This window comes from Eutrema salsugineum, unplaced genomic scaffold (assembly GCF_000478725.1).
Source record: "Eutrema salsugineum unplaced genomic scaffold, Eutsalg1_0 scaffold_16, whole genome shotgun sequence".
NCBI classification, from domain to species: domain Eukaryota; kingdom Viridiplantae; phylum Streptophyta; class Magnoliopsida; order Brassicales; family Brassicaceae; genus Eutrema; species Eutrema salsugineum.
In genome coordinates this window covers 41126-66949 of record NW_006256858.1, presented here as the reverse complement: position 1 = coordinate 66949, position 25824 = coordinate 41126, and the positions used below count along the sequence as shown (strand labels likewise).

Below are 25824 nucleotides of genomic sequence, written 5' to 3'. Positions count from 1 at the left end.
CGGTTAATTACGTACATTGGCAAAGACGTACATTTGATATGGTTATTGCCTTAATTGGTTTCCTACTCCGGTTAATTGCTTTCTTATTGTAATAAAAATAGTCGTTCATGGGCCAAGCATTGTTATATTTTGGGCCAAAACAGTATGAAATAGCCACATATAGGCCCAATAAAGTTTCGTTGTGCGCTTTATTTATGAATCCATATATATATTGTTTAACCTAATAACGGAAGCTAGGGCTTATCTCTCTGTATTTCACTCGCCGGCATAAAAGAGGCAAGAGGAAGAAGACAGTCGCAGGATTGAAAATGAAGGGACGCCAAGGAGAAAGAGTTAGGTAATTAGCGTTCCGAATTTATACTGATTTTTTCTCTGTTTTAGCTGAATCTCCGATTCGAAGTTGTTTACTCGTCTGACCAAATCTATGTTTTGCTGTTTTGCAGATTGTATGTTCGAGGAACAGTCCTCGGTTACAAGAGGTACTTTGATTTTTCCGTCTTACCCTTATGTTTTCTTGTGTTTTGAGGGCTTGAGATTGTAGTTTTTAGTTGCAATATTCTTGAGTTAATAGGAGTCGAATATTGAACTATTGTGTTTTGATTATAGCAAAGATCTTATTGAAACTAGACAATGTTGCCAGAACTCTATTTGGTTATCTAATTCTCTAGAAGTCTGCTAGGCCAGTGTTTTTTTTCACAATCATCAATATCTGTAATGTCTCTCTGTGTATTAAGTCGCTGATTTTAGGGATCTGCAAATGATGCAAATGATACATTTTTGTGCTATTGTAAGCAGTTGTTTGATTGTTTGTATAAAGCTTGATTGTTTGTGCTGAGTTAGTAGGATTCGAATATTGAACTATAGTGTTTTGATAATAGCAAAGATCTTATTGAAAGTATAAAATTTGGTTATCTAATTCTCTAGAAGTCTGCTAGGCCAGTGTATTTTCACAATCATCAATATCTGTAATGTCTTTATGTGTAAATGATACATTTTTGTGCTATTGTAAGCAGTTGTTTGATGGTTTGTATAAAGCTTGATTACTAAATATTATGTAACTTTACAGGTCGAAGTCGAACCAGTATCCCAACACTTCCCTAATCCAGATTGAAGGTGTGAACACTACAGAGGAGGTTGCTTGGTACAAGGGAAAGCGCTTGGCTTACATCTACAAAGCAAAGACAAAGAAGAACGGTTCGCATTACCGTTGCATTTGGGGCAAAGTCACTAGGCCTCATGGTAACAGTGGTGTTGTTCGCTCTAAGTTCACTTCAAACCTACCACCAAAGTCAATGGTAACTTCATTTTTCCTTGGAACATATCTTCCTTTGTGACTTGGGTGTTTTATAATGCTTAGTTCTCTGACTCAACTCTTTTTATTTTGTTGTGTAAACTAATCTCAGGGAGCTAGAGTGAGAGTCTTCATGTACCCAAGCAACATATGAGTGAGGTAACTACACATTCTACTTCTCTTCTTTTAAGATTAACCATCACTAAACACACAAAAAGTACACCATCTGCACCGATTCATTGCCCTGTGAGATTAGATTAGATTAGATTAGCCATTTCGTTTTGTTGTAATCTTGTCATAAGCACCTTCATTGAAAGACTGGATATTGTTGTTCGGATCCATTAGACACATCTCTGTAATGTCTGATTCCAGAATCTTGTTTTATACTTTCTCACCATCAACACGTATCCTGATTCGATTTCTTGATGCAGGTGGGTAGTTTCAAGATCTGGCTCCATTATCATGTCTCAGAAGCTATAGTTTATCCTTTGTTCACTTTTGTCCTAAACTCAAGTCGATTTTTGTTATCTCTAGACTAAGTATTTCTCTTGGGATAATATAATTTTGATGGAATTCCAGCAAAAAAATATGATCCAAAAAAACTCGTAATTTATTTTCTTCACTGCTATTCCATTGATATTCTTTCTGCAATTTGAATGTCATAATTGTTAAAGATACGAACTGGTTAAAAACAAATTTAATTGAAATATCAAAATATTCTCACTATTAAATAAACAAACTCTTTTGCAATTCGGTCAGAGTTACAGACGTTCAACTCTCAACGTTGCGTCGCATATTTATTCGTCTTCGAAAGTTTTCCAATAATCAATTCTTGTTTCTCTATTATTGTAGATCGTATTAAATTGTATTGTTTGGTAAACGAATCTATAACAAGACTATAATCATTCGTTGTGGATAGTATAGTTTATACTTACCTAATCTGAGTTGTTAGAAACTAGAACATATTCCAGGAGCATAAAAAGCTATAAACAGATAAATAAACCCTTTATTTGGTAAAAGATACAGGCAGATTAGAACACAAATTTTTTGTTATATTTCAAATTTTTTTTTTGGGTAACCTATGATCTTCATTCGAAATTCTAATTAAAAAAAAATTATGAGATAGGACAAGCCAAAGTGGAACCCCACTGTCTCCTCCTCCAGCTAAAAGAAAACATAAAAAGGATTTTATTTTTACCCAAATCTCCGATTATATTCTTATTCCTCTGCTGGATCATCTTATTCTTTCTCCTTCGTCCTCATCGTCACATAGATCCTCCATTTTCGTTAGTCGACGAAAGATTACGTAACAGCTCTCTCTTCGAACAAGTTGACATTTGCCTTTTGCATCTCTCAATCTTCGTTCCTCTGGTTAATCCTGCCTTCTTTGTTTCATTTTTTGGGTGTGTATTTTGCAGTTTCGTTCGAGGATCAGATCTTGGAAGGTCTCTGCTCAAGGAGAGGTAGTAGATCCTTCCTTTTTTAATAATTTCTCTTGAGGTTTACGATCTCATTCTATGGAGATCGGATTCGTATTTCTCTCCTATTACAATTTTTTTGGTGTAAAATTTGGGTCCCTTGTGATTTGATCACTAAGCCATGGTCTAATCTCCTTCCAATTATCAACGGATCGTGCTTGTTCTCGTATCTAGAATATCGCTGAGGGATCTGCTCAATGGGGTTTCTTCTTACCTCATTGTTTCTGGATTTTTGAAATTTATAAGGAGAAGAAGAAGAAGGTGAGAGGAGGCTTGAAGGATGTCTTTTACAGGAACCCAACAGAAATGCAAGGCTTGCGAGAAGACGGTTTATCCAGTGGAGCTTCTCTCAGCTGATGGAGTTAGCTATCACAGATCTTGCTTCAAATGCACTCACTGCAAGAGCAGGCTTCAGGTCTGTGCCTTTCACCTTTCTCCATCTTCTTGCTTAAATGATTCTGTGTCTGATTTCAAGCCTACCAGCTACAAATGGAATTGAGCCATAAGCAGATCCTGATAAAGCAAATGTCTTTAATGGCCTTTTTCAGCTGAGCAGATATTCATCAATGGAAGGTGTGTTGTACTGCAAACCTCATTTTGAGCAGCTCTTCAAGGAGTCTGGTAGTTTCAACAAGAACTTTCAGTCACGTATGTAGTCTTCTTTTTGCTTTCGATCTTATTTTCACTTGCTTTTCTTGTGGCTATCTGTTTAATCTGTCTTGGTACTTTTCTTTCCGCGCAGCTGCAAAACCGGCTGAGAAATCATCTCCGGAGCTGGTAAATGTTTCTTATATGGTTTGGACACATTGCTCAGATTGAACGTTTCTCTTATATAAACCATTTTGGTTTGTTCTCAGACAAGGACACCTAGTCGAGTTGCTGGAATGTTCTCTGGTACACAAGAAAAATGTGCTACTTGCAGTAAAACTGTGTATCCTATCGAAAAGGTTATTATTGGCTTAAGCTCAATAGCTCTTCACTCTTGCATTTTCCATTAACTTGTAACCATAGAAATCATCTTGCTGTCCTCTATGATCTTTGTCGAAATTTATTGCGGTAAAGCTCAGTTTGATCATTTGCAAGGATTATCTTGTGTATTCTCTTCAATGCTAATGATAAAAACATAATCCCTTAGTTACGAAAAACTTGCTAGGAAACATAATGTCTTGAACAGATGCAATAGTCCCCGGAAATGTAGGTTCTTGTTGCTTTGGTTTGCCTATTTAAGCTGTAAAAGGAAGATTCTTAACAGATTCTAACAGCTATGGCTTGTGCTTGGTTCTCATATTAGTGCCACCTGAGTAAACCATAATTCTTTTTCTTGGTGAATGCCCTTTGGTCACAAACAATCCTGCTTAAGTCTCGTCTTCATTCTCAAAACTGCAGATAACAGTGGAGAGTCAGACGTATCACAAGTCCTGCTTCAAGTGCTCACATGGAGGCTGCCCGCTTTCTCCTTCCAACTATGCGGCTCTTGAAGGAATTTTGTACTGCAAGCACCATTTCGCTCAGCTTTTCAAGGAAAAGGGAAGCTACAACCACTTAATCAAATCCGCTTCCATCAAACGCTCTGCTGCTGCCGCAGTCGCTGCTGGTGCACCCGCAGCCGCGATTCCTGAATCTTAAATTCAATAACCTCTCTTCCTCTCTAGTCTAAATTGAAGTTAATGCTAAACAGTTTGTTATTTCTTTTCTTTGTGTCTTTGTGTGTGTGAGCTTGTAATCTATCATTTGATCTTCTTATTTCCATTGACGTCTCCTGAAGTCTTTGTTTGTTGTCATGATTTGGTATCTATAAAATCTGAGACTTTCCTTTCGAAATTCCAGTTTCTGTATTAGTTATTCTATTGTCAAAGGATGAGGAGGAATGCAACTTTGTGTGTTGACATAAAAAGCCTCTGAGTAAAGTAGAGGCTTTTAAATGTTTAAGAAACTCCGTCTCCGTAAGACTTTAGTCAAAACATCTGCGCTCGAGGACACGTGTAGTCACATCAACGTCAGTAACGTCTACAGTATCAAATATAGACTGTAGCACACAGAATCAAACACTCCTCTAACAGAATCCTCCCGCCCATTCTCGCACTTCGTCTTCAACCTTTCGACTCTTGAGTCTTGAGCAATTCTCAGCTTACGATTTCTCTCTCTCCCTCTCTCTCTCCAAGAAAGTAAGCGAGTGAAGAAAATGCATTCTATCGCGTTTTATCTCCTCCTCCTTATCTCGTTCACCGCCATAGCTATCCCTCCGACCACCTCCGCAACGACGATCGGAGTCACCTACTCAACCCCAGCGTCCATCTCCGGCTCCGTTATGCTATCGCCGGACAGAATCGCCGCGAAGGTTGTTTCGATGAAGATTCCGGCGGTGAGGCTCCTCGATTCGAATCCGGCGATGATTCGCGCCTTCGCCTACACCAACGTCTCTCTATTCCTCTCTATCCCCAATCCTCTGGTTCCTCTCCTCGCTTCCAATCGTTCGCTCGCCATGCGCTGGGTCTATCGCCATGTGCTTCCCTTCTACCCTCGCACCAAGATCTCCATAATCTCCGTCGGGAACGACGCGATTTCGTACTCGCCGGATGTTTCCCCTTTCCTCCTCCGGGCGATGCAGAACGTTCATCTATCTCTCACAGATCTGAGAATCTACAAGATCTCGGTGTCCACGACGTTCTCTTTCTTCAACATCGTCCCGACGGCTTTCCCTCCTTCGTCGGCGCAGTTCCAACAACCTAACGGAGAAGTGATAATCAGACCGATTTTGCAATTCCTCGAGAGAACCAACTCATCTTTCCTCATCAATCTCTTTCCCTACAACATGTATCGGTCCAGCTTCTCTATTCCAATCGGATTTGCTCTTTTTGAAGAGTTCCCTTTCAATTTCAGAGACGATCTCACCACCGGAGTTAGATACCGTAATCTCTTCGATATGATGGTAGATGCTGTGATCAGCTCCATGGCCGTCATGGGCCACGAGAATCTTCCGGTGATTGTGGCGGAGACTGGTTGGCCTAGCTCGGGAATCGATTCTAGTGAAGTTGATGCGACGTTGCTGTACAGCGAGATGTTCTTGAAAGCACTGTTAGCTCACCTGAGAAGCGGATCTGGGACACCATTGAGGAAAGAAGGTGTTTCAGAGGTTTACATTTTTGAGCTCGTTGAGAAAGACGCTAAGCAAGGGATCAGGAACTGGGGACTTCTGCATCACAACATGACTAACAAGTACAGCTTTGAGTTCTCGGATGGAGGCAAAGCAAGAAGATTGCTTTTGATTGGATTCTTTTTGGAGCTGGTGATGCTTTGTCTGTTGATGTAGACGAGAGGTACTATCTTTGGTTCTCTGATGCTTTACTCTTTTTGGTTCTTTGGAATTAGATCACTTGTTAGGTTGAGTGGCTTAGAGGTTTAGATAGCTTACTGCTATGTTTGCAGAAACTAGAGGCCATTGTTTGTTGTGTGGGGAAGATGTTTGGAATAGAGTGACCATATTGAAGTTGAATAAACGTTTTCTAGATTTTGGAGAGAGTGTTTTGATGCATGAAAAAACTCTCATCTGTCATGGTTCGTTCAGGGAATGTCAGTTTTGTCTCACACATAGAAACATTAGAAGATATTGAAGTCGTAATTGTAGGTGTATTTGTTCTAATCCTGAGATTGATTAATGGCAGAGAAAAATGCTAATCAAATCCAGTGGAGTTGCAGCACACCAAGAATCATTTGACAGAGCAACGATGCCTAGTTATCTTAGCTTGAAATTGTAATTTTGTAGTTCTGATGTTTTGAACATTCTTTTACCAAAAAACATGTCTTGCTCTGAAACTGTGAAGAGAAGAAAAAACTACATGTTTACCAGTTTACGCATATGGAAGTGGAACAATGGAATTGAATCCCTTGGACGCAATATACTGTAGTAGTTTTTTTGCCTGAAATATAACTCTGGATATTCATTGTTATACTTCTTTGGAATCCTCATATATGGCTACACCACCAAGGTAAGCGACCAATAAATAAGCTGGAAACTTACAACTTTATTTTTTGTTTTAAGTTGGGTTGACGATCTATATCCCTATGGGAACTATCATATAGCACCAGATCCACACAGAACTATGACCTCGTTTTAGACGTCCATGAGAGGAAAGTTGTAGATCTAAATCCCCATGTAATAATAGTTCGAAATCTACTTCCCCACAGTTATAAAGTTCGAAAGCCCAAACCCCATTGGGGTCGGTTTTAGTTGGATTACTGTATCGGAAACAAAGCTAAACCATGTATTAGCGTTGTTAAACCAATCATGACCCGGATTATGACCCGATTACAACTAATAAACCAAAACCCAACTAATAAACCAAAACCCAACAAAATCCCCAAATTCAAAATTCCCAAATCCTAAACCCTAGAAATTGAATTCGAAATCAAAGCTGAAGGAAGAGGTTGACGACGATTTCGATGGCCTTAGTCATTCGTCGTGCGCTTGGCGAAGACGATTTCGATGAAGAAGAAGTGGACAGAGATGCAACTGAAATCGAGAAAATGGTGGAAGAATTTGAGGACGAACCTTCAATTTTCCACGACAACATTCCAGAAAGTGATGACGATGATGAGGGAGACATAAGAAAAAGACTACAATTAGCACTCAAATATGAACCCATAACACTATACTTACCCTCGATTTCAGAAATTACTGATTACAACAATCGATTTTCCAGAATCGAATTTAGGATTCTTACTGAATTTTTTCGATTTGGGGATTTTGGGACCAAAGTGGGAATAAAATGCTGTCATATGGGTCGGGTTCGAATCGGGTTTTTTTAGTTCGGGTCGGTTTTTTTTTGTTTGGTTTCAGCGATTGATGGTTTAACTCTCGGGTTTACATCGCAAACCGGCAGAAACTGTAAAAACCAACACATCTGGGGAAATAGATTTCGAACTATTATTACATGGGGATTTAGATCTACAACTTTCCTCTCATGGACGTCTAAAACGAGGTCATAGTTCCGTGTGGATTTGGTGCTATATGATAGTTCCCATGGGGATATAGATCGTCAATCCTTTTAAGTTATATTTCTTTAAAGACTAAAGGAGAGAGCTTAGAAATACTCACAACTTTATTTTTTGTTTCCACCACTCTGATTTTTTGTTTCAATCATGTTCGGGTAATGTATATTCAAATAGAAATAAGAATCCTAAACATTCGTTAAATATAATGTGAACGTCTATAAACTGTTGAGCAAATCAGAGTGGCGCAGCGGAAGCGTGGTGGGCCCATAACCCACAGGTCCCAGGATCGAAACCTGGCTCTGATATTAGTACCATTTTTTTGTTTTTATTTTACTTATTTTCTACATTAAAATTAATAAAATATCATCTTGTATTTACCAAAAAGAAATATAAAAATGTAAGATTGCGACCAATTAAAGCATACTAACACCCAAATCCTAACGCCTAATTGGGCTTCGCCGATATTAGTCCATTTAGGCGTTTCTAAGATAAAATACAACTGATCGCATATAAATATGGTACATATATTATATAGTATTATATAACTTAATAATGAAATAATACGAGTTATATAATAATGAAGTTTTCTTGTGTGCTACATCATATTTTTCGTCTTTCTATATCCGTGATGGTGAGATACGGTAAAACTTTTATAAATTAATAATATTGGGACCATGATATTTTATTAATTTATCATGATATTAATTTATTTATAAATAAATAATTATTAATTTATAGAGAAAATTTGCTTTTCGCATATAATTTTTTAAAACCTTTTTTGGAATAATGTTATATTTTAAAATTTTAACAAATCTCATAATATAATTTATAATTAAAAATCATAACTATCACAGTAAAATAGTTTTTAACACCATATTATATTTTCCATATAAAAATATAAATATTTATAAGTTTAAAAATTATAAAAAACCATAGCTATTACGAGTATTGTTGCTAATAAAATTGAAGATAACATTACAATGCATTTAAAAACATTTACATGTAAGAAAATCAATTATCACATAAAAAATTATCATAAAATTTTGATTGTATATAATAAAACAGCAATAAAAGCTATTGATATAATAATTAGAGAGATGGGAACCAATGACATTTCAACTTTAAGTAAAAACAAACACATTAATCATATTTTAAAATATTATATTTACATACATTTGCATAAATTTATATAATTATTAATTTATATTTTTGTTGAGACCATATATTTACATTAGAATTTTAAAAAGAAATATTATATTATTATTTTATCGAATTTGATTGTTTTTTACATTGACCCGACTTGAGACCAGCAAAATTTATTAATTTATAGTGATTATTAATTTATCGAGTATTAATTTATAAATGTTCTATTTTATATGAAATTGGAGATATGATATAATCTGAAAATGATAAAGAAGGACCCATAACCACACAACAAATGAATGATGGCAAATGAAAGCCTCAATACATCTCTTTGCCTCACTCTCTCTCTCTCTTTTTGCCCAATTGCCCATCACCAGAGCCGTAAGCATATCTTCTCAGACTGCCACGTGGCACTCTCAGCATTAAACATCCTTTATCTTCTCCAAAACCACTTGGGTTTGATTTTTTGTCTCCACCATTATTCTCTGTAGAGAGCTCTTCTTCTTCTTCTTCTTCTTCTTCTTCTTCTTCTTCTTCTTCTTCTTCTTCTTCTTCGATCAAATATCAGCAATGGAGACCAGCATCGCGCGCTACTCACATGGCATCCTCCTCCCAAGCGTCTCTTCTCAACGATCCTCTACATTGGTTTCTCCTCCTTCTTCCTTCTCCGCTTCTTCCAGCTTCAAGGTTCGTAATTTCGTATCTTCTACAATTATGCATATAGCACTGACTTCACACACATGCGTGATTACTGAGTAAAATTTTGTTCACTGATAGTGAGTGAGAAAACTTATTTTGATTGATTCAATATAACGAATGTGTGCCTAATTGTAAACGGGTACTTAACATTTGAAATAAGCAGCGTCTGAAATCGAGCTCGATCTTTGGAGATTCACTGCGACTAGCACCAAGATCGCAATTGAAGTCCACCAAGGCGAAGAACAATGGTGCTTCAAGTGTGACCAAATGTGAAATTGGCCAAAGCTTGGTAATTCTAGAGTAACAAAAAAAGACTCAATTTTTATTTAAACTCAGTGTTAAAGATTTAATTTTGATTATACTGAAAGTCTCTTACTTGTGTGACTGTATAGGAAGAGTTTTTGACACAAGCTACACCAGACAAGGGACTGAGAACTTTGTTAATGTGTATGGGTGAAGCATTGAGGACAATAGCTTTCAAAGTTAGAACAGCTTCTTGTGGTGGAACAGCTTGTGTTAATTCCTTTGGTGATGAGCAACTCGCTGTCGATATGCTCGCCGACAAGCTTCTCTTTGAGGTTATATATACTACATTTTGAATAACTTGTTTCATAAGTTTGATTTTCGGGAAAATGAGCATATTAGGTTTTGATTTGTGTATTGGTCTTTATAGGCTTTGCAATACTCGCATGTTTGCAAGTACGCTTGCTCTGAAGAAGTACCTGAGCTTCAAGACATGGGAGGTCCAGTTGAAGGTCGGTTCATGTAAAATTAAGTTACATTTCCACTTCCTAATTCCGTGGAAATTGTTATGGAAAATGTATGAAATTTGTTTTGGACAGGTGGGTTTAGCGTTGCATTTGATCCATTGGATGGATCAAGCATTGTGGATACAAACTTCACAGTGGGAACCATATTCGGGGTTTGGCCTGGAGACAAGTTAACTGGAGTCACTGGAGCAGATCAAGTGGCTGCAGCCATGGGAATCTATGGTCCACGAACGACTTATGTTTTGGCTGTTAAAGGGTTTCCAGGAACTCATGAGTTCTTGCTTCTTGATGAAGGTTTTCCTCTGCTTTCCCGTCTTAAAAGATTCATTCATTGAGTGGTTTTCTTAGACTAAGCTCAAAGTGTTTTTCCAGGGAAATGGCAGCACGTTAAGGAGACAACAGAGATCGCAGAAGGGAAAATGTTCTCACCAGGAAACTTGAGAGCCACATTCGACAACTCCGAATACAGCAAGGTTCTTGCTTTTGAACCTATCTGACTTTAATTTTGCTTCAATCTAATAACCAAACTACAACTCTCTCTGAATGCTTTTCTTCTTCTTCTTCTACTTTACCTTCACTTTGAAATCAGCTGATTGATTACTACGTGAAAGAGAAGTACACACTGCGATACACAGGAGGAATGGTTCCTGACGTTAACCAGGTTCGTTCCCTCGTTGAAGCTTTAAACCGGATTTCTACTTCTGACTGAGAAACTTGAATTTTAACAACTTATCAATTTGTTTTTTGGCAGATTATTGTGAAGGAGAAAGGAATCTTCACAAACGTGACTTCTCCTACGGCTAAGGCAAAGTTGAGGTTGCTGTTCGAAGTGGCTCCTCTTGGCCTGCTCGTTGAGAATGCTGGCGGATTCAGCAGTGATGGATACAAGTCCGTGCTTGACAAGACCATCATCAACCTCGACGATAGAACTCAAGTTGCTTATGGCTCAAAGAACGAGATCATTCGTTTTGAAGAAACCCTCTACGGAACATCAAGACTCAAGAATGTTCCCATTGGAGTTACTGCTTAGAAGAAACTCATTATTCAAAAAAAAAACCTAAACCATGTTTATTTTACCATAAACCGGATAATCTACTTTCTTTTCCCTTGGGTTATATGAGAAGCAACAAAATTATTACCAAACTCTAGGTTCCTTTATTGTGGTATTTATTAGTATTTACAATTCAAGTCAATGCGAAATATGATTTGGGCCGAAAATGCGAAGAAAAAGCCCAACCAGATCCAAATTTCGCAGATTTCGAAGCGTACTAGCTTCTTCTTTCTCAAATCGAGCTTCGATCTTTCTTCTTCTTCTTCTTCTTCCTTGGAAGCCTTTTTCGCAGAGCTCTATCAATGAATCAATGTAAACGATGAGGAAACCTCATTTCATGAAGAATCCAGTGTTATTCCTATTTCTTCTCATCACTGCTTCTTCACTAACAATTCTCGTCTTCTCCTTCCTTCGATTACCCGAATCACCTCCGGTCGCCGGTGACTACCTCTCTCTCCGCAAACTTAGATACGATCTCTCCGATGAACTTGGATTCTTCGGGAAGATGATGATCGAGATGCTACCTGAAGATCTGGTTTTCACTGCCTTCGTACCGTCCGACGAAGCATTTAGCCGAGATCTGGGGCTGAAACTTAACAATAGCCGGCGAATAGAAGACGACGGCGACAACACATACGCCGTCGTATCGAGGATCATGAGTTTCGCTGTGGTTCCGTACAAAGTGGAGGAAGGAGACATAGGGAAAGACGAAACGGCGTCGTACGAGTCGTTGAGTGGTTTCACACTGAAGATTTGGAAGAAGAGAAATGGTGGTGGATTGGTCGTTAATGGCGTCGAGACTGTGAAGATGGGGTTAAAGAGAGGGAAGATAGTCGTTCACGCCATGGATGGTGTGATAATGGACTATGATTTCGCACAGTCCGTTGATTCTTCTTCTCCACAAGACGAAGACGAGCCATAGAGAAGAAGAAGAAGAAGACATAATTAATTTTGTACAATTTGTTGTAAATTAGGAAAGGAAACACAAAATTCTTATAGGTCTGAAAAACCAACTTATATAGCCGGGAAAAAGGCTCAAAGTGACAATATACAGAGACATTTCAATCTTGTAAAAGCATATTTACTAATTTCGAATTTTGACATCTTAAGCTATTTTTGGATGCATTGAGAAACCCACTAAAATGGAAAGTTATTGACATAATTAGTAATTATCCATGATTGATTGCGAGATCCCAGTAGTGAAGAACATTGGCAGCAGATTCGGTCAAGCAATCTTGTACATGAAACCTGTGAAAACTCGGTTTCAAAACACTTCCTTATCCATGACGAACGATTTTGGGAAATTCTATCAAACGTGAACAACACACAAAGGTATTTCTTGAATAGATCGAGATCCTAAATCCACCAGGAATTGGAAACTTCATGCCTTTTTCCTTTATAATAAAACTGAAGATCGTTTTTATTTCTTGTGGTGTTTTGAAATTTCATAGTAAAATTTTCAAGTCAGTGCGAAATATGATTTGGGCCAATATTATGCGAAAAGCCCAATCAGCTATCCGAGGCGTAGTAGCTTATAAATGACGAACTCTTTTCTCAGATAGAAATTCTTTGTACAATTTGTTGTAAAGTTAGGAAAGGGTACCACAAAAAATTTTAAATCTCATGATCTGAAAATCAACTTGTATATCCGAGAAAAAGGATCAACTTAACAATATACAGAGACGTGTTAATCTTGTAACAAGCTCGAAGACCCAACAAGATCTAATTTTTGGATTTTTGGGATCTTAAGCTATTTTTGGATGCATTGAGTGTGGCATCGGAAACCCACTAAAATGGAAAGTTATTGACCTAATTAGTAATTATCCATAAAAGGACGGCAAAACATTAGAGTCGAATATTTCTTCTTTTTCTTGTCTGAATGAAATTATCCATTAAATATCAAAACCAAGTGAATCCAAAAGTCACAAACAGCAAAAGAGAGCCAAAACAGGAATAAACTGAGAATGAAAACGAAAACAGAATAAGGATCGAAATCCTTTCATTTACCATTCAAAATTACGGCTCTTTCCTTTATTTATTTGTTTTTTTTTAATCTTTAGTCACAGCATGTAAGCCATTTCCAAGAAACTAAAGTAAGTATATAAATAAATATGGGCCCACTACTTACCAAAGACAGTATACCATTGAAATCGGGAAAACGTCGAGATCGTGGTAGACACTTCAGACAGCGTAACGCCAACGGTTACGATGGTTACACGTGGATATTTGGTTTTCTCTTACCGTGTGCCGTGACGCACCATAAAACATCACTCGTCTTCTGATCTGCGATAATACGCATGACTAAAACTGAAGAGGAGAAACAAAAATCCGCATGAGAGCGAAGACTGAGTCGACCTGCTCTCGACCTGCTCTTGACACCAGTTGACCAGATTCTTCTTCTTCTTCTTCTTCCTCTTCTTCCTCCGAGTTATCTATTTTTGGAAACTTAGATTCGTTGTTTAGATGGGAGGAGGAGACGTTTCTAAGGAGATGGGAGGTTGTTCATTAGCGTATCGCCGTGGAGATCAGAAGCTACGGAAGCTCGTGACGGCGAGAAGCACTAAGTTTCTTCTATTTTTCTGTATCGCTCTCGCTTTGATCACACTCGCTTGCCGGTCTTCTCGGCCTTCGGCGATCGGTTGGGTTAACAGTTCAACCGCCGTCGCAGATCGGATCTCTGGATCAAGGTGTGTACACGTTTCCTCAAGTTTTTCTTCATCTTACCTCGAAATTTTTGCTGTAATGTTTTGGGTTTAACTTTGATTTGGGTAACTCCTGGTGAAGACTAAGATTATTTATTAGGAAAGTAATATTTGGTTGCACAAAGTAATATTTGATAAGTGCTATTATAAATGAGCCACTTTTGACCTTTTTTCAGATTAGTTTTAGTAGAACTTTGAATTGCTTTAGCGATTTGGTTTGGTTATCATTGTCCTCGAAGGAAATTGTTTATGTATTGTTTCGTTGGATATTAATTGGGTTGAATATATTGGAGACTTTGCGTTGTTTCTCCATCTATTTATAGTAAAAGGTTGTGTTTTTTGAGCTCGAGTATACAATTTAGTCTACGCCTTTGCATGATCGAAGTTGCATAAAGGTATGTGTTAGGAATTGTGGAGTAAATGTAACTCTAATAAGGTAGTTGGCCTTTTGCTTTTGGTTAGACCGCATAGTTTTGCTCTGTATTGTCTAATTTTGATGGATTTCTTATCAAAATCTGCAGGAAAGGTTATACACTTTTAATGAACACATGGAAGAGATATGATCTCTTAAAGAAGTCGGTTTCTCACTATGCATCATGTTCTAGGCTTGACTCTATCCACATTGTTTGGAGTGAACCTAACCCTCCATCAGAGTCCCTGAAAGAGTATCTTCAAAATGTTCTGAAGAAAAAAACGCGAGGCGGGCATGAGGTTGAGCTAAGATTTGATATAAACAAAGAAGACAGTTTGAACAACAGGTTTAAAGACATTAAAGACTTGAAAACAGACGCTGTCTTCTCAATCGATGATGACATCATATTTCCTTGTCACACGGTAGATTTTGCATTCAACGTTTGGGAGAGTGCCCCAGAGACAATGGTGGGGTTCGTGCCCCGTGTGCATTGGCCTGAAAAATCGGTATGTCACTTTTTATTTTCTAATTATTTTCAAGAAGCTTCTTTATCAAACAACAGGACAAAAAATGGTAAAAATATGCATTGTCTTTAAGCTGTTTGCTATTAGGACTCTTTCACTGATCTGAATATCATAGGTCTCTCCCATTATTCAAGGAGTTAGTAATCTCTCTCTCTCGCTCTCTTTCCATCCATAGGATCTAACAGCTAGTAATAAATAACTATTAAGAACTCTGTACATGCTGTTTGGAATTATCTTTTTCTGTACATGCTGTTTGGATCACAAAGTCGATTTCAATTTCTGCAGAATGATAAAGCCGATTACTACACCTACAGCGGATGGTGGTCTGTTTGGTGGAGTGGTACATATAGCATGGTACTCTCAAAGGCAGCCTTCTTCCACAAAAAGTATCTCAGCCTTTACACAAACAGCATGCCGGCATCAATCAGGGAATTCACAACCAAGAACAGGTTCCTTATCATTCTCATTCTCTCTGTGTTCTTTGTATCTCTGCTTCTGTGATTGAAACTCACCACCTAAGCATGAAATTCATCTAATTACAGGAACTGTGAAGATATCGCAATGTCATTCCTCGTCGCAAATGCTACAAACGCTCCTCCTATATGGGTTAAAGGTAATTTTTCAACCGCAGGCAACTCTTAGAACCCTGTCTATGGTCATATGATTCTAATAACCTCTGCTGATGAAGAGTATATCCTTCTTCCTTTTGGCCTGTTTTTGTAGGTAAGATATATGAAATCGGTTCAACAGGAATCAGTAGCATAGGAGGACACACAGAGAAAAGAACACACTGCGTAAATCGGTTTGTAGCAGAATTCGGGAGAATGCCACTTGTATACACTTCCATGAAAGCCGTAGATAGCCGCAATTTATGGTTCTGGTGATTGCTGCTTTCACATAGTGGTGCGTTTCCGCTTTCTCTTCCACTCGTTACTACTACTCTTCATGGTCTAGCTATCTACTGATTTTGTACAAAGTGAGAGTACCCAAAAAAAAAGGACTGATCTTTGCTCTTGCGGCAAGAGGGAGAAGAGAGAGAGAGAGAGAGTTTGTAATTGGTGGCTTATGGGGTTTTTCTCGTAGAGGCTTACAAAGAGATATAGTAGCCTAGTGTATGGTGTACCATCATTGTAACATTGTTGTAACATCTGATTCTGTGAAAACACTCGTTTATGTCAAAAAATATATATTCATACACGGATCGTTAAATTTTTCAAAAATTTCAATAGTGTTTACAGCTATGGATTAAATAGTGTTTGCCTTAGTTGTGTCAGTGTCGTCCACTGCATACCAGATGTCCCCAAAACTCTCCAAGAAAAGTCTTTGCAGCGTCTAAGCTCGGGTAATACGTTGGCTCCATAAAAACCTGAGTCAGCGAGTCACACGACTCGTGATGACTCGCCGCCGTTCTGTTCGCGTTCGCCACCGCGCTCCCCATCATCGCCGCCACCAGTTTCTGGTACCCGAAGAAGAACCTCTTCGCCGCCGACTCAACCGCCTGCATCCCCTGAAGCAAATGGATCTTCTCGTACTCTGCCTTCCTCGAGTAAAGCTTCATCGCCGCCTCCTGCAACCTCGGACCTCCGGTAGGGTCCACCTCCACATCGAGGACAGCTGGCACTTTCTGTCTCAGCTCTTTCGACAACTTCGCCATCTCCACTAGTCCCTTGGACCTGAAACAAAACGCGTCGTTTTGAGACGTTGATTTGATCTGCAGCTGTTTCTTAACCTTGAGGAAATCCTCTGGATCCATCAGAATGTGCAGATCCTCGATCTCTGTCAGAAGCTTCCACATCGTCTCTAGCAAGTACACGTCAGCAGAAGCTTTTTCGAACTTTCCCTCGTCGATTCTCGAGACGATTCGGTTCAAGAGACTCACGGAAGCGTAAATCCAAGATTCAAAAATCTGGTGAATAGTGTATAGTGTTTGGTTCTCCATGTTATCAATGTGATCGGCGTATGGATTGTTCTTGACTCTGTGTATTTCGTCGGGGCGACAAACGACGTCGTATTGGAGATACGGTTTTCCGGCGAGGTTTGGTTCACCTAAACCGAGTGTATACTTACACCAACGCATCTCATTCTCGATGGTACACAAGATCTTCTGTCCAATGCTCTCCGATGCACGACACGTTGCGATCTCCGGTAACAGACTCAGCGAGCTCCAGCTGTTGCTGATCGGAGCCGTCGATTCCGTCTCCTCCTCATCCTCGGAGATTGAGGCCACGATTTTGATCTGGCTCGTCGCGAGCGAATCCAACCGTCGGATCCACTCACGGCGGTTGATGTAAGGACGTGTGTCGGAAGCAACGTTCTGGATTAAACGGAAAGTAATCTCAAGAGCTTGAAGAGCTGGTTTGAGAATAGGCTCGGAGATCCAGTGAGGGAAATCCAGAGAGGACCAGAGGCTCCTGAGTTCCGGCAAACGGAGGTAGAGCTCGTAGGCGGAGGCAGAGGAAGAGGAGGAGGAGGAGGAGAGCTTAAGCAGCTCCGGAATGGTGACGTGGAGTTTGGGAGACACCATCTTCCTCTGCAAATCCAAATCAGCCATTTTTCTTAAGTAACGAGTTTATTTGTATATATAAGAATGGGAGGATATATATATAGATGGAGAAAATATGAGAGAGTCATGTGAAGGGAAATGGATAGGAAACAGAGTATAAAGACGTCATTATGTGGAAAATAAGACAGACAAAGATCATATGTAGTTTGAAAGTCAACGTACAACAACGGCTATTTCCCTTATTAATGTTTTTTTTTTCTTAATGGAAACTTTCAATTATAATATATATATATATATCTTAACGAATACATTCAGTTATACGGTACGTTTTCCTTACTTTTAGGTGTTTTTCTAAATCTTTCTTTAAATAGAAATTTTTATGTTCTTCTTATTCAAAATATAAAATTTCCAAATATAGAAAATTTTATGTTCTTCTTATTAAAAATATGGATACATGATCTATCTAGTTGTGAAAAGCTTGTTGATAACTGCCGAATATCTAATTCATTCCATACAAATCATGAAACAAAAAAAGTATAAAATGTAGCTAAGAATAAAGTTTAATTTATTTCAGAATTCAGTTTTAAGCTTTTGTTCAAATTAAATTCAAATATATAATACTCCAAACAAATATTTTTATTTTCTGAAACAATGAGATTATCTTAAACAAATATTTTTATTTTGTTCGGCTTCTTATAGTTAATGACTTTTAGTCTTTGTTTTTGTTTCGTTAAAATTAGATCAATGGATAAGATGTAAAGATGTATACTGATAATTAGTCAAGTCTTACGTAAAGAAATAAAAATTCAAGTAAAATAAAATAAGAGGGTACATGAGGGTTTGGTCGGAATCCCTTTCGATGGCGTTTAAGGACTTTGGGAAGAGAGTGGAACGGACCCTAGCTAGCCTTTGACTTTGGTCTCCCTTTTTGTGTTTCTTAATCCCGTTTTGAGTTAAAGTTCAACATTCCGATTGTAACGTTCCAACTTCAAATAATTAATCAATAGTATTGTTATGTCGGTGTCATGATCTTTATTCATTATGTACCAGGAAAATAGTACGTTTGATTTGGAAATTGAAAACATTAATTTTATCTTCTTCAATCTTTGAAAGTTATTTGTTCTTATCGACTTATCGTATCTACTTAAAAGAGACAGATCTTTGAAAATTATATGCAGCTAACCAGATTTGTACTATTAAATGAAGAACTTTTCAAAAATCTGTACACTTTATCACATTTTTTTGACTTCAGTTGTTCCTAATTTTAATATAATAATTCTCCTATCTTCCTAACAAACGGGTCTATATCAACTACTTTTTAAAAATGTATAATATTAAGTTTTTATAATTTTTGTTTTCCAAATTAGACTAATTAAAAAAGTAATATGTAGTTGGTACCCAAGAAAATAAGAGTATGATCGGCAACAAATACTTTGATCGTAGTTAATTTGGACTTTTAGGGCGGTTTATGGTGCATAAGTAAGTGAACACCTTAGAGCACCCTCAACGCTAATATGTAGTTAGGGGCTCTAATTCTTTATTTTAATGGTTTTAATTATTTTGTTGATTTTAGAACCTTAATTATATCTTTATCAAATTTGAACCTCCAATGGTAGGATGTAATGAGGAGTTCTAAAAAAAAAATTTTGTTTTTTTTAATTATAATTTTTAAAATATAAATATTTTATGAATACAAATTATTTTATTAATTTGAAATTTAAACAAACATTACATAAATTTTTTATCCGATGAAATACATCGGTTGGTTCCATCGACCAAATAATCAGTAAAAAAAATAGCAAAACTTCTTGATCATTCAGAGATTTCAATAAAATAAACAAAAAAAAATCAATGACCAATCGTCAGTTTGACACGTCATCATCTCTATTGAGGTTCTGCAGAATGCAAAAGTAGAACCGTATCTGCTTTGAAAATGCATTAAATGTTTTTTTTTCAGCTCATAAATTAATTACAGCCCTCCTCATACCACCGATGGAGGTGTTCTTAGAAGTTAGATCTCGAATATAAGAGGAGTGGTTTGACAAAGTAAAAAATAAAAATAAACTGTAATTGGTTGGAGTTTTAAGAAATGTATGTAAACGCAATAATCTTCTTTTGCGTTCAGTAATTTATATATAAATAACCTGTAGCAATAACAAAAAAGGTATAATTTTCATTAATCATCAATTTTGAATTGAAGCAGTGATTAGACCGTATATATAGTTGAAGAGATAACAAATTAAATAGAAAAAGGAAATCATTATATTGCTTAGCTGTTGTGAACACTCAAGATATGTCATGGACATAATTTGTGGTGATAGAAAACGAATGGGAACGTATTCCATTAAATATCCAATATCGAAATTGGAGATCATCATATCCAACAATCAGCCACCTGTCGTCGAGACAATATGCTAATATCTAAAGATTAAATAGTTTGTATAGTCGACATGCAGTCTAACAATTCAGTTCTATACACGTGCACATCCACACACACATAACATGATTTCACATTTTCGTCTCGTGACGGAGGCACTTCGTTTTATAACATGTTTTTGTGAGGATTTTGGTTACCTAATGTCACAAATACTAAAACTGTAGAAATTATACTACATATCTCAATTAGAGAGAGTTTAAGGTTTTAGAACCTCACGTTCTGAAAATATAGCACAGCAGATTCAATTGGTTTCCGCGGAATAATAAAAGAACGAAAACTAATGTGTGCATTAGTTTCGAGAATAAAAATTTTAAACCACGACAATATGATTTTTTTTATTAACTAAAAAAAAGCCTGGAGGGGAATGAGATGTGTCTATACTCTATAGCTACTCATTAAGACATATCATATCTTACTTTCACGTTTTAGAGATGAATCTTTCCCACTTTAATTTGTGTCTCTTTTCTCGCATACTCGTGTCTCTCCAACCATTATTTACAAAATTTTATCGGTAACTATCCAAATTGTTATAACATTTCACTATTTTTTCTTGGTGCATTATCCAATATCTTATACACATGCACACACGCACACACACACTGACACACACACACCATGTTAGCAAATAATCGTATCCATATATTGGTACGCATTTTTTAAAAAAATCAGTTTTACACTTTGGCCCTATGATTAGAATAGAAAATAAATAAAAAAGCTGTATAATCTTGTTTTCGTACAAAAAAACAGCTTGATCTGAATTTGGATTTGGAGAACAACTCCGTAGGTTTCTCGCGTGAGAAAAATAGAATCATCAGATTTTTACGTGGCGAAAAATGACTTGAACTAGGACCAGAGAGAATCCAGACGTAAGCCGACCAATCAGGTCATCTCGCGCGTGAAAAATAAAAAGCCAACACGTGGGGGCTCTCTGCTCAGTAATAAGTGCCATGTGGTAGAACCAAACCGAGTTGACGGCTGGAACCAGATAGCCACGTAGACAGTACAGCTAGCTCCACACATTCTCATTGGCTTAGGCTCTTCTTCCGCGTCTAAAGAGAGTTTCCCCTTCGCCATGTGACTCGTGCTTGGGCCCTCACTAGACAACCTTTTTTTGCAAATGTTGTTGACTCTCTCTTAAGTTCCTCTCACCAACAACTTTTTTGCTTTTTTTGCCGACACCAACAATTTTCTTAAGAAAACCAAACCAAACTTAATTTTTTATGAGATATTTTGTTTTCTAAAAGTTTTTAATTTCTCTATAGTTACGGTTTTGCATTATCAAATTCAATTACACAATCATCTTTTTTTTTTTGCAATTTGGATACGACATGACAGAAGCCATTGTCTTAACCGTCTAAATTAATTGTTCATAGTTTTAATGAGATCAAATCAACGAATTTACATTTCACATATTTTGGATTATATTCGTTTATGTGACATCGACACATACTTTAATGTTCAATGATCTAGTGTGAATTTAGAAGACGAGAAGCAATGGTGCACCTAACCCATCCATTTTGCAATTAACGTTTATGTAATTGATAAGCCAATTTTTTATATTTATGTATACATATATTTACAATGCATATAGAAACAGAGCACTTATCAGATACTTAGTTTACAAACCTTGTTTATGGGATAGAAACTTCATCATATATCATGGATGCATTTGCTTTCCTCCTACATACGTTGCCAAAACCGAAGCAGAGCCGTCTCTCGAGAACTCGTCCCAGGAATCTGTTGACAATATGACAAAATCTGCAAGCTTCCCTGGAGATAAAGACCCCAAGTGATTATCAAGAAAGGCTGCTCGTGCCGCTGATATCGTGTGCCTACAATTTGCATATGAATGCTTGAGAAAAATGCATTTAGTTAAGCGGAGCAGAGACTTCAAAAAGGCTAGAGCAGAGGATTATTACGCAATCAATGCATCGGTAAAAGAGATGCATTCAGATGGAATCCAAGCGTGGTTCCACTTGGGAGGTATTCGTTTAACCGCGGTTCTGATACTGTGCAACGGGTTGATATCTGCCACCTAAAGCAAAGACCAACGAAGTAAGCTTGAATTCGTAGTTTGAAAACATGCAAATCTTTCTATGTTAACATATTATAGATGGAGAGATTATCTGAAACGTACAGGCCAGTCTGAACCAAATGCCAAGAGTGCATTGCTATTTAAGAGAGATTGAAACAGATAAGACTCCTTTTGAGCTCTATCAAAACCGAGCTTCTTAGGAGCAGTATCAGCATCATCAAGCAAATGATCCGGCTGTTCACGAGCCTTCGATATTGTTAGTTCAATCATATGAGTTTGAAGTCAAAATGCCTCGAAGCTGGGAATTGACTAACCTGCACTGAGGCTACAATGTGATGTTGACCAAACCGGTCGGCAGATCCTGGTGCCAAATGTTGCGCATGCTCAATCTGTAAGCAGCATCTCAGAGATGTTAAGTACTGACAGACGAAGCAAATGAGCAAGCAAATAGCTCAGAGGAAAAGAACTTATAAATATCAAACTTCACCCTAAATCTTCTATCCCGGTCTCCATTGGCTGCAGCAACGGATTCGTACATGTCAAGGATCATGTCATTCGCTTTGTCGCCTATAGCATGGATAGCAACCTTGATCACAGAACAAGAAAAAGAAGCAACTTATATATCTGGTAATTTGTGCAAGCATATGAGCTATTGAATGCACTTGTATTATAGATTCATACATATGTGTTTGGACTTTAGATATTGACTAATACGATGAGCAAGCAAGGCACAGAAGTAAATAGGGAAGCACCTGAAGCCCTGATTTGTCTGCTGCCATTGTGAGGTTGGAAAGTTTCTCAGGATCCATCACTTCTAACCCATAATTGTTAGGTGTATCAAGATATTCCTGCAGAAAGATATAAACCGTGGGATTTTATATAGTGATGCTGAAAGATAAAGTTACATATAATGCATTGCAATATGAAAATATATTCAACCAATGTATAGCAGATGAATTAGAAAGAATATAGTATATATATAGTACTCTTCACCTCGTAAAAAAGTGCACTGTTAGAACCTAAAGAGCCATCAATAAATGCTTTGACGCCACCGAGGTACAACCATTCACTCAGTACAGGCCCATTCTTAAGCTTAAGATCCTAAAAGTAATAAATCAACGAAGATGAGCACAAATAATATTTCTGCAAGCAACGGTGAAAAGAGAATTGTAAATTTAATTAGCCATCATGGCACAGATGATCTAAAACATAGAAAGAGAATTTGAAAATCAGGAATGCCAAGATTTCGCTGATATATGAGATGCGATCACAATGAATGCAAATTGAAAAACATAAAGTTGAAAAATGCTATGAAACACATTTAAGTTTCTCGTGCTAAAGAAGCACAAAAATGCTTGCACACATAATCCTTCTACTAATTAAAAAACAAGTGGTGCCTCTGAAGAAATCATACCAATAAACGTGACCATGTCGTGATTGGAAAAAACAAGCAAGTCCGTATCATCATCTTCTTCAAGGAATCAGTCCATCGATAGACATCTGTACCATAGAAAGAAGTATTTAGCCATAATGAGTTCAGACTAAAACAAATTCTCTCTATTTTAGCAGCATTCAAGTGTGAATCTGACAAGTATCCCACTCAGGGTTAACAGAACGATGTATTGCACCTTGAAAGTCTTTCCAGGAGAGCTCATCTGTAGTGCCAGGATAGTATCTTCCAAGATCAACAACAGTTGTCACACCTCTAGTCAAAGCATATTTGCTAGCTCTAAGAAGTGCTTCCCTACGTTCATCCACTGAGACTTCTTGAAGCAAGGGAGAGACAAGCTCCATAGCAGCATCAATCAAAAGACCGGTAGGCTCTGCAAGTAGTCATTCATAGAAGCAAAAACCAGCTGATATTAGTATCCAATCACTACACAGAAAGCTTCTCTATATTCTAAAGTATTCGAAGCAGGCTAAGTGCTGTATGAATATACATTTCTTGACATAAGCATTACCGCCACTAGGCAATCTCATTATCGTTCCACCAATTGGATCTTCCGTTAAACTAGTAATGCCAGCAATCCTAAGCGTGAAGGAATTTGCCAAGGCCATATGACCATCCATCCTAATCAACCAAACCTACATGAAGAAGGGGAAAAAAAAAACAACTTTAGGTGATGATGTTGACTATTGACAAACACAATATGTCGTCAGATTTCTTACAGGATTATGAGGTGAGATTTCATCAATCCATGATGCAGAGGGCAATTCCCCTCCCCAGAAATCATTGTTCCATCCACCACCAAGAATCCATGACCCTTCTTTTGCATCTGGATTAATCGCAAAGAACATCTTAGTGAATTAAAATACTATGGCGCTCGCTATTTAAAAACTAACAACTTGAACTAAAATATGTTTAATGTACTATAAACAAACAGCACCACTAGAGGAATGTAAAGATAACAATATTTTTCCGGTTATACTTAAGATTCAACATTACAATGAGATAAACGAAATTACTCTGCACCGCGTCCTTCACCATTTTACAAAAGTCATCTTTTTGACTCACCCCTCGAAGTCCAACTTGTGCCATCTGTGCTCAAGCAAAAAAAAAGGAAAAGGTAAATGACAGTGAACTGTTTGTGTCTAAATCTGATCAAGAATGGCATATGATTACTCCAAATCGTCTACAGTATAAATAAGTTTGCGTTATCACCTGCATTCCACCAGAAATCAAGTGAACATGTGAATCAATAAGTCCAGGCACTACAACCTTCCCTTCCAGATTCACCTCTATGGTTCCATCTCCAATAAAATCCTGTCTTCATCGAATTATTAATTTCATGAGAATGACAATTATCAAACTTCCAGATTCATGCTAGTAGAGTAGTATAAAAGGAGCAGAAAAAATATCATCAACCACTTGAACACTAAACATGAAAATAGTTCCCAGAGGATTTCCCATAGAACTCGATTACGTGTAAAAGAGCATCAAAGAAGAGTGAAAAAAAAATGAAGAACCTTTAGAGTGGAAAAGCTTCCAACTTTGAGAATCCTGCCATTACGAATCGCCATGGAATCGGCAAACGTCAAAGCACTATCGCTGGTGAATATTGTTCCATTTCTCACTAACAAATCCGCCACGATATTAACCGGTGGTATAAGAGATGTCAAAGTTGACCAATCTGCGAAACATCAATCGAGTCACGAATAATCAGAATCAAGTCAAAATGTCTCAAAAATTATCTGACTAGCGGCGAGAAAGGGAGCTAATAATGGAAGCCGTAATTACATAAGTCGTTGAGCAGAGGAAGATAAACGACGGAGATGAGGAGGAAGACGGCAGCGGAAAGGACGACGAAGCCGTTCATAGTCGCCGGAGAAATGCTAAACGGATACAACCATCTTAGGAGGAATTGGAATGTTCGTTCCACTTAAACCAAAACCAATCCTAACCGGAAACTGATACAAAACCGAACCGACCAGATACGTTAGCACTCTACCGGGAAAACGGTCAAAATCAACCCGAACTAAATTTGATGTGTCAAAAAAAATCTAAACTAAAATACGGTGCTAATTGCTATCTGTACTATATAAAAATTCAAAATTTACGATCTGAACTTTAATATATGGGTCAAAATCTATCTTGACCTTAGTCAACGGTTAAAAAATGCTGACGAGGCTTGACGGAGTATGACATGGCAAGAGACACGTCAGCTTACTAAAAACGACACCATTTTGGTTGGATGAAAAATCAAAAAAATTGTTGTTCCCTGGATTCGAACCTGAGAAGCAGAGCACCATAGACAAGCACATGAACCAACTGAGCCATGAGAGATTT

At 37.6% G+C, this 25824-nt stretch overlaps 8 protein-coding genes and 1 non-coding gene across 10 annotated transcripts; 7 read left to right on the top strand and 2 right to left on the bottom strand.

Moving 5' to 3' along the window:
• The first annotated feature begins 175 nt into the window (after positions 1 to 175).
• Positions 176 to 1916, top strand: LOC18021626 (60S ribosomal protein L35a-2). The gene is made up of 5 exons (XM_006403359.2): positions 176 to 337; positions 444 to 479; positions 1067 to 1295; positions 1404 to 1450; positions 1723 to 1916. The coding sequence occupies exons 1-4, from the start codon at positions 309 to 311 to the stop codon at positions 1443 to 1445; spliced, it is 336 nt and encodes a 111-aa protein (XP_006403422.1). The 5' UTR covers positions 176 to 308; the 3' UTR covers positions 1446 to 1450; positions 1723 to 1916.
• Positions 1917 to 2445: 529 nt separating this feature from the next.
• Positions 2446 to 4590, top strand: LOC18021625 (LIM domain-containing protein WLIM2b). 2 transcript variants are annotated; one of them, XM_006403355.2, is made up of 7 exons: positions 2446 to 2597; positions 2710 to 2754; positions 3016 to 3184; positions 3318 to 3417; positions 3512 to 3546; positions 3627 to 3716; positions 4156 to 4590. In XM_006403355.2, the coding sequence occupies exons 3-7, from the start codon at positions 3050 to 3052 to the stop codon at positions 4393 to 4395; spliced, it is 600 nt and encodes a 199-aa protein (XP_006403418.1). In that variant the 5' UTR covers positions 2446 to 2597; positions 2710 to 2754; positions 3016 to 3049; the 3' UTR covers positions 4396 to 4590. The 2 variants fall into 2 exon arrangements, with proteins under 2 accessions (XP_006403418.1, XP_006403419.1); XM_006403356.2 differs by having other exon boundaries at positions 2499 to 2620.
• A 100-nt stretch (positions 4591 to 4690) lies between these two features.
• Positions 4691 to 6512, top strand: LOC18021624 (glucan endo-1,3-beta-glucosidase 2). The gene is made up of 3 exons (XM_006403354.2): positions 4691 to 4797; positions 4897 to 6086; positions 6432 to 6512. Exons 1-2 carry the CDS (start codon positions 4691 to 4693, stop codon positions 6077 to 6079), a joined length of 1290 nt encoding a protein of 429 aa, XP_006403417.2. The 3' UTR covers positions 6080 to 6086; positions 6432 to 6512.
• A 1482-nt stretch (positions 6513 to 7994) lies between these two features.
• Positions 7995 to 8066, top strand: TRNAM-CAU. The gene has a single exon. It is a non-coding gene; the product is annotated as a tRNA-Met (tRNA).
• Positions 8067 to 9359: 1293 nt separating this feature from the next.
• LOC18021395 (sedoheptulose-1,7-bisphosphatase, chloroplastic) lies at positions 9360 to 11516 on the top strand. Its single transcript, XM_006403353.2, has 8 exons — positions 9360 to 9591; positions 9767 to 9892; positions 9996 to 10181; positions 10277 to 10358; positions 10446 to 10667; positions 10746 to 10846; positions 10963 to 11034; positions 11125 to 11516. The coding sequence occupies exons 1-8, from the start codon at positions 9475 to 9477 to the stop codon at positions 11401 to 11403; spliced, it is 1185 nt and encodes a 394-aa protein (XP_006403416.1). The 5' UTR covers positions 9360 to 9474; the 3' UTR covers positions 11404 to 11516.
• A 187-nt stretch (positions 11517 to 11703) lies between these two features.
• LOC18021623 lies at positions 11704 to 12495 on the top strand. Its single transcript, XM_006403352.2, has one exon. The coding sequence runs from the start codon at positions 11744 to 11746 to the stop codon at positions 12344 to 12346; it is 603 nt and encodes a 200-aa protein (XP_006403415.1). The 5' UTR covers positions 11704 to 11743; the 3' UTR covers positions 12347 to 12495.
• A 1236-nt stretch (positions 12496 to 13731) lies between these two features.
• On the top strand, positions 13732 to 16087 carry LOC18021394 (glycosyltransferase family 64 protein C4). The gene is made up of 5 exons (XM_006403350.2): positions 13732 to 14111; positions 14648 to 15044; positions 15348 to 15511; positions 15605 to 15675; positions 15786 to 16087. Exons 1-5 carry the CDS (start codon positions 13888 to 13890, stop codon positions 15944 to 15946), a joined length of 1017 nt encoding a protein of 338 aa, XP_006403413.1. The 5' UTR covers positions 13732 to 13887; the 3' UTR covers positions 15947 to 16087.
• Positions 16088 to 16217: 130 nt separating this feature from the next.
• Positions 16218 to 17639, bottom strand: LOC18021393 (nematode resistance protein-like HSPRO1). Its single transcript, XM_006403351.2, has one exon. It carries the CDS (start codon positions 17611 to 17613, stop codon positions 16333 to 16335), a length of 1281 nt encoding a protein of 426 aa, XP_006403414.1. The 5' UTR covers positions 17614 to 17639; the 3' UTR covers positions 16218 to 16332.
• Positions 17640 to 21505: 3866 nt separating this feature from the next.
• LOC18021401 (putative amidohydrolase YtcJ) lies at positions 21506 to 25388 on the bottom strand. The gene is made up of 15 exons (XM_006403349.2): positions 25276 to 25388; positions 25005 to 25168; positions 24700 to 24801; positions 24504 to 24576; positions 24207 to 24313; positions 23999 to 24122; positions 23666 to 23860; positions 23452 to 23537; positions 23031 to 23138; positions 22790 to 22885; positions 22525 to 22623; positions 22352 to 22426; positions 22140 to 22271; positions 21922 to 22037; positions 21506 to 21834 (listed from the first exon to the last, which is right to left on the bottom strand). The coding sequence occupies exons 1-15, from the start codon at positions 25352 to 25354 to the stop codon at positions 21660 to 21662; spliced, it is 1731 nt and encodes a 576-aa protein (XP_006403412.1). The 5' UTR covers positions 25355 to 25388; the 3' UTR covers positions 21506 to 21659.
• Positions 25389 to 25824: the final 436 nt, after the last annotated feature.